Genomic DNA, 10,335 nt, shown 5'->3' with positions numbered 1-10,335 from the left:
TTAATTTTAAATGAAGTTTCTTAAACATTTTAAAAACCTTATTTACTTTACATACAACAATAGTTTAGTTATATATTGTAGACTTATAGAAAGAGATCTTCTAAAAATGTTAAAATGTATTACTGACATGTGAAACCTTAAATTAGAGTGAATAAATGAAGACTTGGCACATCACTTCTGAAAGTTTGCTGACTCCTGGTGTAGAAACTGCTTTAAATTGATGTAAGTTATGTGGCTACGGGTGTGGTTTTTTCATACCGCTTAGGGACTTCGCTTCCATCGACTTAAGCATAGACAAGCCCTTAGAGCCCTCTCTATCTAATGTCCCATCTCCAGCCATTGGGGATATTTGCTAATAGCAGTCACAGATGGGCCACCTGCCAATCTAGGCAGTCTCATCATATCGTCCTCTCCATAAATTTACCAATCTCAGCCTTGAAGCCAGTTAAGTTTTTTGCCCCCACTGTTTCCTCTGGAAGGCTGTTCTAGAACTTCACTCCTCTGCTGGTTAGAAACCTCCATCTAATTTGAAACCTACACGTGTTGATGGCCAGTTAGGATACATTTGTTTTAGTGCCCAGGATTGGCCCTTGACTTAAATAAATACCAGGGAGAGAGAGGAATTATCCCTCTGATGTATTTATAGAGAGCAATCATATCTCCTCTCACCCTTTATCTGATTAGGCTAAACAAGCTAAGCTAAGCTCCTTGAGTCTTTTCTCATAAGGTAGGTTTTGCATTCTTCTGATTGCCCTATTAGCCCTTCTCTGCACTTGTTCCAGTTTGAATTCATGTTTCTTAAACATGGGAGACCGGAATTGCACACAGTATTCCAGATGAGGGCTCACCAGTGCCTTGTAAAATTGTAATAGCACTTCCTTATCTCTAGTGGAAATACCTCGCCTGATGCATCTAGGACTGCATTAGCCTTTTTCATGGCCGCGTAATACTGGCGGCTCTCAGTCATTCCATGATTTAACCAATAGCCCCAGGTCTCTCCCTGTCTGTCACTTCCAACTGATATGTCCCCAAGCTTATAGCAAAAATTCTTGTTGATTGTCCCTAAATGCATGATCTTACACTTTGCATTTTTTTAATTTCATCCCATTTTTATTGCTCCAGTTTTCAAAGTTGTCTAAATCTTCTTATATGATATTCCAGTCCTCTTCCATATTGGCAATACCTCACAACTATGTGTCATCTACAAATTTTATTAGTACATTCTCACTTTTTGTCTCAACTCATTAATGAAAATATTAAATAAGTTTGGTCCTAAGACCGATCCCTGAGGGACTCCACTAGTAACCTCCCTTTAGCCTGATAGTTCACCTTTCAGTATCACTCATTGTCGCCTCTTTAACCAGTTCCTTATTAACTTTCAATTCTCATATTAATCCCCGTCTTGTCTAATTTAACTAATAATTTCCCATGTGGAACAGTTTCAAATGCCTTACTGAAGTTCAGGTAGATTAGATCTACTGCACTGCTTTTATCTAAAAAATCAGTTATCTCCTCAAAGAACGATATCAGGTTGGACTGGCATGATCTACCTTTTGCAAAGCCGTGTTGTATCTTACCCCGATTACTCTTTACCTTTACTACTTTCTCTTTTAAAATTCGTTCCAAACCGTACGTATAACTGAGGTCAAACTAATGGGCCTATAGTTTCTTGGATCACTTTTTTTCCTTTCTTAAAAATAGTTACTATATTAGCAATTCTCCAGTCATAGGGTATGACATTCAAGTTTACAGACTCATTAAAAATCCTTGCCATTGGGCTTGTAATTTCATATGCCAGTTCCTTTAATATTCTTGAATGGAGATTATCTGGGCCTCTGATTTGGTCCAATTAGGCTGTTTTTGTTTGACTACCACCTTGGATGTGATAGTTTTGACTCCTATATCCTCATTTTCATTAACCACCCTGCCATTACTCCTAAGCTCCTTGTTTTCTTTCTTAAAAACTGAGGCAAAGTATTTGTTTAAGTCAGCGATACTCAGGTCTCAGTGATTCAGGAGCCAAATTAGCGATCAACATTACTCAAAAGAGCTACCGTAATGGGAATGCATTGTTTCATTTGCTGTAGTACTACTCATATTTAAACAGTATTCTCACAGCAAATAAGTTAATAATGTAGTGCAAGTTGATAACTTATTTGGTTAATAACATAGTAAAAGCATCTTGATTGGTTAATAGCTTAGATTGGTTAATTAAATCACACAGTGTTTTCATATCCTCCTGCGAAGAGCCACAGGAGACACATTAAAGAACCACTTCCCAGTTGTGAGCCACAATCTGAGTATCACTAGTTTAAGTGTTGGGCCATGGCTAGATTATCTTTAATCTCCACCCCATCCTCAGTATTTAGCAGTCCCACTTCTGTTCTTGTTTTGTTTTTATTTATATGGCCAGAGAACCTTTTACTGTGGATTTTAATTTCCTTTGCAAAGTCCAACTCTGCTTGGCTTTTGGCAGTTCTCACTTTTTCCCTATACTATCTGACCTACAAGAGGTTGCTTTTTTTTGCTGATCCATCCCATGTAGGCTTTCTGCTGTCTCTTAATAATCTGTTTGAGAATTAGCTCATCCAGTTTGGTCTGCAACCCTTCCCTACAATTTTTTTCTCCTTGGTTGAGATGGAGATGTCACATAGATTCTGCAACTTTGACTTAACTCCAAACCTCCTCCACCTTCAGAGTCCTGCGTTCTTCAGTCCAGTCCACTTCCCTACCTAATTCCCTTAATTTTTTAAAGTTTACCCTTTTACAATCAAGGACCCTAGTTGCAGATCTCGTTTTTGTGTATCCCTCAATCTTGCTTAAACTGAATTAGCTCATAATTGTTTGAACTAAAATAGCATCACTTCTTGTTGTTGCGATGACTATTTGGTGAAGAAATCTGCCAGCTATCACATCCAGGAGTATCTGGGTCCTACCATTAATACTTGTACTTGTCCTCCAGCCTGTATTTCAGCCGTTGCAGTAAGCACAATAACCCCAGGGATGGGTGGATTGAAGAAGAACCTCTCAAGTGTGGGTGGATTTCTGTGAGCACTATGAATTAATGATTTGGAAAGAGGTCTATTTAGTCATTAAAATTTAGTCATGTGGTGCTGTCACAGCCCTGCCCCAAGTTTCACACACGTTTGAAAGATATCCTCTTGCTTTGTGAATTAAATGTAAAACTGCTCTGTGGGAATGGAATTTTGTGTGTCTTTCAGTGATTCATTTTGTCATCTTCCTCATCATTTCTTGTTTTTTAAATCCCTCATTTGAAATATTACAACCCTGAGGAGTTGACTGAAGTTTCATGAAACAGAATTAAGTTAATTAGAAACTAAAAACCTTTATATACAGAAAAGACCAGGATCAGAGTTAAAATTTGTAATTCTAGTTTCCTTTCAGATTGTACACTCTTTGCAGCAGGTACTGTCTTTCCCTATGTGTCTCTACGCAGTGATAGAAGTGTCACAGAAATGAAAGCAACATCAGACCTGTCTGTCCCCGACCGTCATCCGTTAAGCCCCTTCTGCCCCTCATCAATTCTATTCCTGGACCTGTTCTGCGCCCCGGCTCTGCCAGCCCCCACATCAGTTCTGCACCATCAGCCTCACCTCTGCTCTTCCTGCAGCTCCTGGTATTCTTCACCCTGCTCTCCTGCCCTGGGGAGAGCTGCAGCAGGAGGATTCTGCTTCCCCTGCTGGGTGTTGCGGGGGGAAGGAGCAGAGGAACCCTATCCCATTGCTCACAGGAGCAGAAGAGCAAGCAGAGTCACCCTGAGCTGCTGGGCTCTTTCTTACTGGAAGATGTCATGTTCTTTTTTGTTTTGTGCAGCAGCTCCTATTAGCTGCCCTGCCCCCAGATGTGGGGAAGTGGGTAAAGCAGGTAGGGAACCCCATAGCAACTGAGCAAGAATTGTAGAAAATGTCTTTGTTGGGTCAGTGACACCTTTCAAACGGGTACAGTCTAAATGCTGTTTGTACAGCACCTAACACGCTGGGGCCATGACCATTACTGGGATACCCGGGTGCCATTGTATTATAAATAGTTACTGAAAGTTGATTGGGAGACTTATTACAATGACTTTTGGAGGCGCTCTAAAACTTAGTGCATTTTTAAAGAAGAGTGATGAGAATTTTTTTTCTTCCTTAGTGCTTAGTCTGCCTGTGTACCCACCATTGTGGGTGGAGGCCACACTGGTAGCTCAAAGAGAAGTGGCTGAGCTGGAGGCAAACAGCTTGTGGCTGGGATCTCATGCTTCCTTAGCAGCATCAGTGGACTCCTGGGTGCTGTTCTTCTATCAGGAATCTGTCAAGTCCTCCCAATCCCCTCAAAAACAGGGTTGGAGGGGGCACATCAATTATTTTAGGGGAAAAAAATAATAGAGACTTCCAGTCCTAGCCAGTTGGTTTATGTTTTGAAAGCCAGCTCTGTGACTGAAAGTGCTAGAAAATGTCTCACAGTACTTAAAAAAAAAAAAAAAAAAAAAAAAGAGAGAGATGAACGGTGATACTCAAGGAGTCCCAAAAACTGGGAAGGGGGTAGTGGGTGAGGAAGAATGACAGCTGGCTTTGTAGGCTTTAAAAGACAGAGAAACGTATACTTGGCTTTCACTTTATGACCTCTGCCATTGTTGGGATTTGAACATGTGTTGGGTTTTTTTAATATGAATTTGTCCTTTGGGACACATTGTTCAAAGAAGTCCACTTGTTCCCTGGCAGCACTTACAAGTATGTCAGCTAGTGTAATGCACCATATATATAAGATGTGATAGGACTAGGCAGAAATTTAGCGTGTTCAGTCAGAGATTAGAGATCTATTACAGGAGTGGGCGGGTGAGGTTCTGTGGCCAGCAGTGTGCACTAGGTTAGTTTCAAACGTTAGCAACCCGAGGACCCCCATTTTGAGTTAAAAATTTTCAGGGACCCACAAGCCACGCCGCTCAGCCCTAGGCTCCACCCCCACTCCACCCCTTCCCCCAAGGCCCTACCCTGCCCAACCTCTTTTTTCCCCCTGCTCACTCCATCCCCCCATCCCCAGTTGCTTGCTCTCCCCTACCCTCACTCAGTTTCATCAGGTTCCAAAAGGGGATTGGGGTGTAGGAGGGGCTACAGGCTCTGGGAGGAAGTTTGAGTGCAGGAGGGGGTGAGGGGTGTGGGCCCTGGGAGGAGTTTGGGTACGGGAGTGGGTGTGGTCTCTGTAGGGTGACCAGATGTCCTGATTTTATAGGGACAGTCCCAATTTTTGGGTCTTTCTTATATAGGTTCCTATTATCCCCCACCCCCTGTCCCAGTTTTTCTCACTTGCTGTCTGGTCACCCTAGGGCTCTGGGAGGGAGTTTGGGTGTGGGAGGGTGTGCAGCTCCTGAAAGTGACTGGCACATCTTTGGCAGCGGCTCCTAGGCAAGGGGCTAGAGGCTCTCCACGCACGCTGCCCCTGCCCGCAGGCGCTGCCCCTGCAGCTCCCATTGGCTGCAGTTCCCAGCCAATGAGAGCTGCGGAGTCTGCAGTGGGGTGGGGGCAGAGTGCAGAGACCCTCTCCTGCAGGGGCTGCAGGGATGTGCTGGCGGCTTCCAAGAGCGGTGTGGAGCCAGAGCAGGCAGTCAATTTAAAATCTCCTAGTTTGGCTTCAGTAGCCTCTGAGGGATAGAGGGAGGGAGAGGAATTGAGGAAGGGAGGGAGAGGGAGGAGTTGATAAGCACAGTCGCAGACCCCCTGGAGTTCTCTCAGGGGCCCCCAGGGGTCCGCAGACCCCAGTTTGAAAAACGTTGAACTAGATGATCACGATGGACCCTTCTGCCCTTAACGTCTACGAGTCTCTGTATTTTCCCCCAAACAGCTATGACTACTGGCCTTCAGCTGAAGAGCTATTTTCTCTTGAGTCAATAATCCTGTGACTACAAATAATGAACAAGTGTAATGTGCAGAAATAGTCACTAGGGATAGATTAACCTCACCAAAGAAATGATGCTTCTGACATAAGACAAAACTTCATTCAAGCCTTATGAGATTTATAAACTGGTGCAGTGATCCCTGATACTGTTCTGGTGTGTGAATCCTTGTACTGTTTATACCAAATGATGTTTATTCTAGGGAGGGTTGTTTGGGGGATGATGCAGATACCTCTAACTTTGTTTTCTTCTATGCAGATTATGTTTAGAAGTGAAACATGAAAATCACTTATTAACCCTGTTTTATTTTGTTTTTAATTAGGATTATCCAGAATGTTTGCATTGACAGAAAAGAACAGATCCATTGCTCAGCTATTACTGAATACTGGCACTTGCCCGCGATGCGTATTCAGATTCTGCTGTGTGGGGTTACAGGCATCTTACAGGCATCCATACAAGGTCTCCTGTTTTATTTTTAATTAAAACATATGAACATGAAGGTGTATTTAAAAAAAACAACAACAAAAAGTTTTCTTTGGGATCGTTCCGGCTTATTGATTCAATATGCAGATCCTTACACAAGATACTTACATGATGTGAGGAAGAGGTTTAGTAGAATAAATTATGAAAAATTAATAGTCATCTTCTGATACTATGTAGCTTTATTGCTAGAGTATTCATCAGAATGCTGTTGATATATTGTATAGTCAATTGCTTGACCACACCTTGGTATGTTATGAAATATACAAAAGAAACCAAATAACTAATATGAGTCAAGTTTATTGCTAAAAGTCAATAATAGTATAGTACAGGAAAATATGTTCAATACGATACCAGTTTCCAGGAAATCAACTCATGCAGTCTTGTTAAATTCACCTTACATAAGTATTTCTCTATTACTAATCATGAAAAGCAATTAAATAGTATTTTTGTAATTTAAAGCATTCTTTTTACATTTAAATTGGGTCCAAAACCTTTAGCTGTAAATCATTCTCTCTATGCATATATTTATATTCAAGCTTATTGTCAAAGTCAGTAGATAGAAAAGTTCATAAATGGAAATTGCCTTAATGATATAGTGGTGTCCCCCAGGGGTCTGTTTTGGGACCAGTCCTATTCAACATATTCATAAATGATCTGAAAAAGGGGTAAACAGTGAGGTGGCAAAATTTGCAGATGATACAAAATTACTAAAGATAGTTAAGACATAGGCAACCTATGAAGAGTTACACAAGAATCTCTCAAAACTGGGTGACTGGGAAACCAAATGGCAGATGAAATTTAATATTGATAAATGCAAAGTAATGCACATTGGAAAGCATAATCCCAACTATACCTCTAAAATTTTGGAGTCTAAATTAGCTGTTACCACTCAAGAAAGAGATCTTGGAGTCATTGTGGATAGTTCTCTGAAAACATCCACTCAGTGTGCAGCGGCAATCAAAAAAGCGAACAGAATGCTGGGAATAATTAAGCAGAGGATAGAAAATAAGATAGAAAATATCGTGTTGCCTCTATATAAATCTCTGGTATGCCCACATCTTGAATACTGTGTGCAGATGTTGTCACCCCATCTCAAAAAAGATATATTGGAATTGGAAAAGGTTCAGAAAAGGGCAACAAAATTATAAAGGGTGTGGAACGGCTTCCGTATGAGGAGAGATTAATAAGACTGGGACTTTTCAGCTTGGAAAAGAGATGGCTGAGGGGAGATATGATTGAGGTCTATAAAATCATGACTGGTATAAAGAAAGTAGATAAGGAAGTGTTGTTCATTACTTCTCATAACACAAGAACCAGGGGTCACCAAATGAAATTAATAGTCAGCAAGTTTAAAATAAATAAAAGGAAGTATTTCTTCACACAATGCACAGTCAACCTATGGAACTCCTTGCCAGAGGATGTTATGAAGGCCAAGACCATAACAGGGTTCAAAAAAGAACTAGATAAATTCATGAAGGATAGGTCCATCAATGGCTATTGGCCAGGATGGGCAGGAATGGTGTCCCTAGCCTCTGTTTGCCAGAAGCTGGGAATGAGCAACAGGGGATGGATCACTTGATGATTCCCTGTTCTGTTCATTCCCTCTGGGGAACCTGGCACTGACCACTGTCAAAAGACAGGATACTGGGCTAGATGGACCTTTGGTCTGACCCAGTAGGGCCATTCTTACGATATATTAAATGATATAGCTGTTCCCATACCCGCACCACTAAAATACGGCCACCTCTTGGGTCTAAGGGGTCCATTAACTGGCACACATCTCTTTTGTCCACATAGATTAGAAAGGATTTCTGGTTTTTAAATCTTACAAATGATCCCCTGTATAACAACATGTATGGAACTCAATTATCAAATTCAGAGGGATGATGGACATAGCTGAGCTTAGAGGATTTGAACTTGTAGTCTATGGGATTATTGGGATTTCAGTATGATGCTTCAAACTCTAGACCAATGGTTTTCATCTTTTTAGCTTGAGGGCCAAATATTTTATTTCAAAAAGGTCAGTGGGCTATAATCAGCACTTTGGCACAAATAGAGTAGAACAGGCCAGAGGATCTGCCCCACTTAGGTAGCACAGAAAGAGCTCAGCTCTCCTGATGGAGATGCCACTAAGTAGTGCTCTAACAAGTGCAGGGGCAGAGAATCAGGGAGCTGTAACTAATTGTTAGTTCTCAGTTTCTCATTTCCACCCCCTTTGTGGGCTGCGCTGAGTGGCTGCATGTGGGCAGGGTACCTACGCTTTGCGACACACTCTTCTAGGCTCATGCAGAACCAGTCAAACTCTTATGTTGCTCTCGCTGGGGCTCCCATAGGAAAGCAGGCAATGGAGTAGCTAGAAGTGCTCTCTCCTATTTTCCTGGCAGTGCCGTAGGTGGCCAGTTTGGGTGCTGCTGAGTAGCTGCAGCAGGGAAGGTTCAGCAACTGCTCAGAGTACCAGTGACTCAGAGCTGCTGCAGGGGAAGCAATAGGAGCTGCAGCGGCACAGGAGCCAGCAAACAGAGCTGTAAAATAAACAGTGGAGTTTCAGTGGGAGTTTGCAAGGGGAGTTTGCAGGGGAGACTAAGGCCAGGTCTACACTGCGACTTTAAATCGGTTTAATGGCCGATATACCGATTTAACGCTGTATCCGTTCACACGACGTCGTCATTAATATCGAGTCAAACGGCCCTTAAATCGCATTCGGACTCCTCTCCAACAGAGAGACGCTAAATTCGATATGAAACCTCGATTAGGGTTCATGTGACGAAGCGACGTTATTGCCTCCGGCGCATCAGATCCGCATCACTGCCCGCTCTGACGCAACTAACCGGATCGTCAGCAGGGTCAGGTAAACTAGAAAAGCCCGCGAAGCCTTTGAACACATTCCTGATTGCCCAGCGGTGGACTCTGATCAGAACACGCTGCGAGCAGTTTAAATCGAAAAAATCTCCAGCAAAACCGTACTGAGAATACTAGGTCGATCGCTGTATGGGAGACAAATCTGTGTATCCACCGTTAACTGAACATGAATGACCAAACGTTGAAAAAAAAACTCCAGGACAGCGCTGTTTGACAACAACGGGAACCAGAACCTCAAATGGACTCCAGCCGAAGAGGAGGGTACGACTCGGTACAGACTCGCAGCTATCCACAGTCCACACATTCTCTAATAATTATTTGCATCTTGCGCTGACTCCAATTTGTAGTCAACACAGTGCGCGTGATTAGGACCAGACCCTTCAAGTATCATTCCCCCACCACACGAATGAAAAAAAAAGGGAAAAGATGCTGGCATATAGGCGTTGCCTCCAATGCACCCGCGAAAAACGCGCACAAAGTGCTCGCCCCACCAAGGGAGCTAGCTGTTTACGCACACCACCCGGGCAGTGTACGTTTTCTGCCCCATCATGCCACTGGCACTCGACTACGAAGTGGACTATGACTGAGCCGAACACGTACCCACATCGCACCGCTCCTGTACAAACGAGATGGAGCCTTGAGACCATGGACTCAAACAATCGATTTCGGGATCCACCTGTGGACCGCGCTAAAACGAATTTATAGATCTTTGTAATATCGTTAAACTAATTCGAAATAACTGCAGTGAGACCGTACCCAAAAAGAGGCTAGGCAGAGGAAAAACAGCCAGTGAATGACGATGGTGTGATGCTGCCGGTGCGCTCTGGACGATTGTTATGCACGTGGGTGTGGCGTGGTTGTCCTGACTAACCGTTTAGGTGGAGAGCATATACCAATGCCAGAGCAACAAGTGGAAACAGCAACGGATACGATTAGAAGCTGCCATTAAATTATCTGTGAGGAAGTACTAATAAATTGTTGCACAGATGCGCCGATAGAGCTGACTGAAGAAAGATCCGAGGATACTGAAGATGCAGCCAAAACTCTGGTTGAGTTAAACAGGATTCGAGCAGACGAGGAACAATAGACATAGGAGGCTGAAG

General features: G+C 42.8%; 1 protein-coding gene across 1 annotated transcript in view; it reads left to right on the top strand.

The window, feature by feature from the left end:
• Window positions 1-10,335, top strand: part of PUS10 (pseudouridine synthase 10) — an 84,925-nt gene that overhangs the window by 1,536 nt on the left and 73,054 nt on the right. The window contains exon 2 of the mRNA XM_032766731.2: window positions 6,213-6,349. Coding sequence (XP_032622622.1) covers window positions 6,224-6,349 — 126 coding nt within the window. The 5' untranslated portion in view covers window positions 6,213-6,223. The remainder of the gene's footprint in view (window positions 1-6,212; window positions 6,350-10,335) is intronic.

Source organism: Chelonoidis abingdonii, chromosome 3 (assembly GCF_003597395.2).
Source record: "Chelonoidis abingdonii isolate Lonesome George chromosome 3, CheloAbing_2.0, whole genome shotgun sequence".
NCBI classification, from domain to species: Eukaryota; Metazoa; Chordata; order Testudines; family Testudinidae; genus Chelonoidis; species Chelonoidis abingdonii.
Note: the sequence above shows the minus strand (reverse complement) of the source record. Positions and strands in the feature narration are given on the sequence as shown.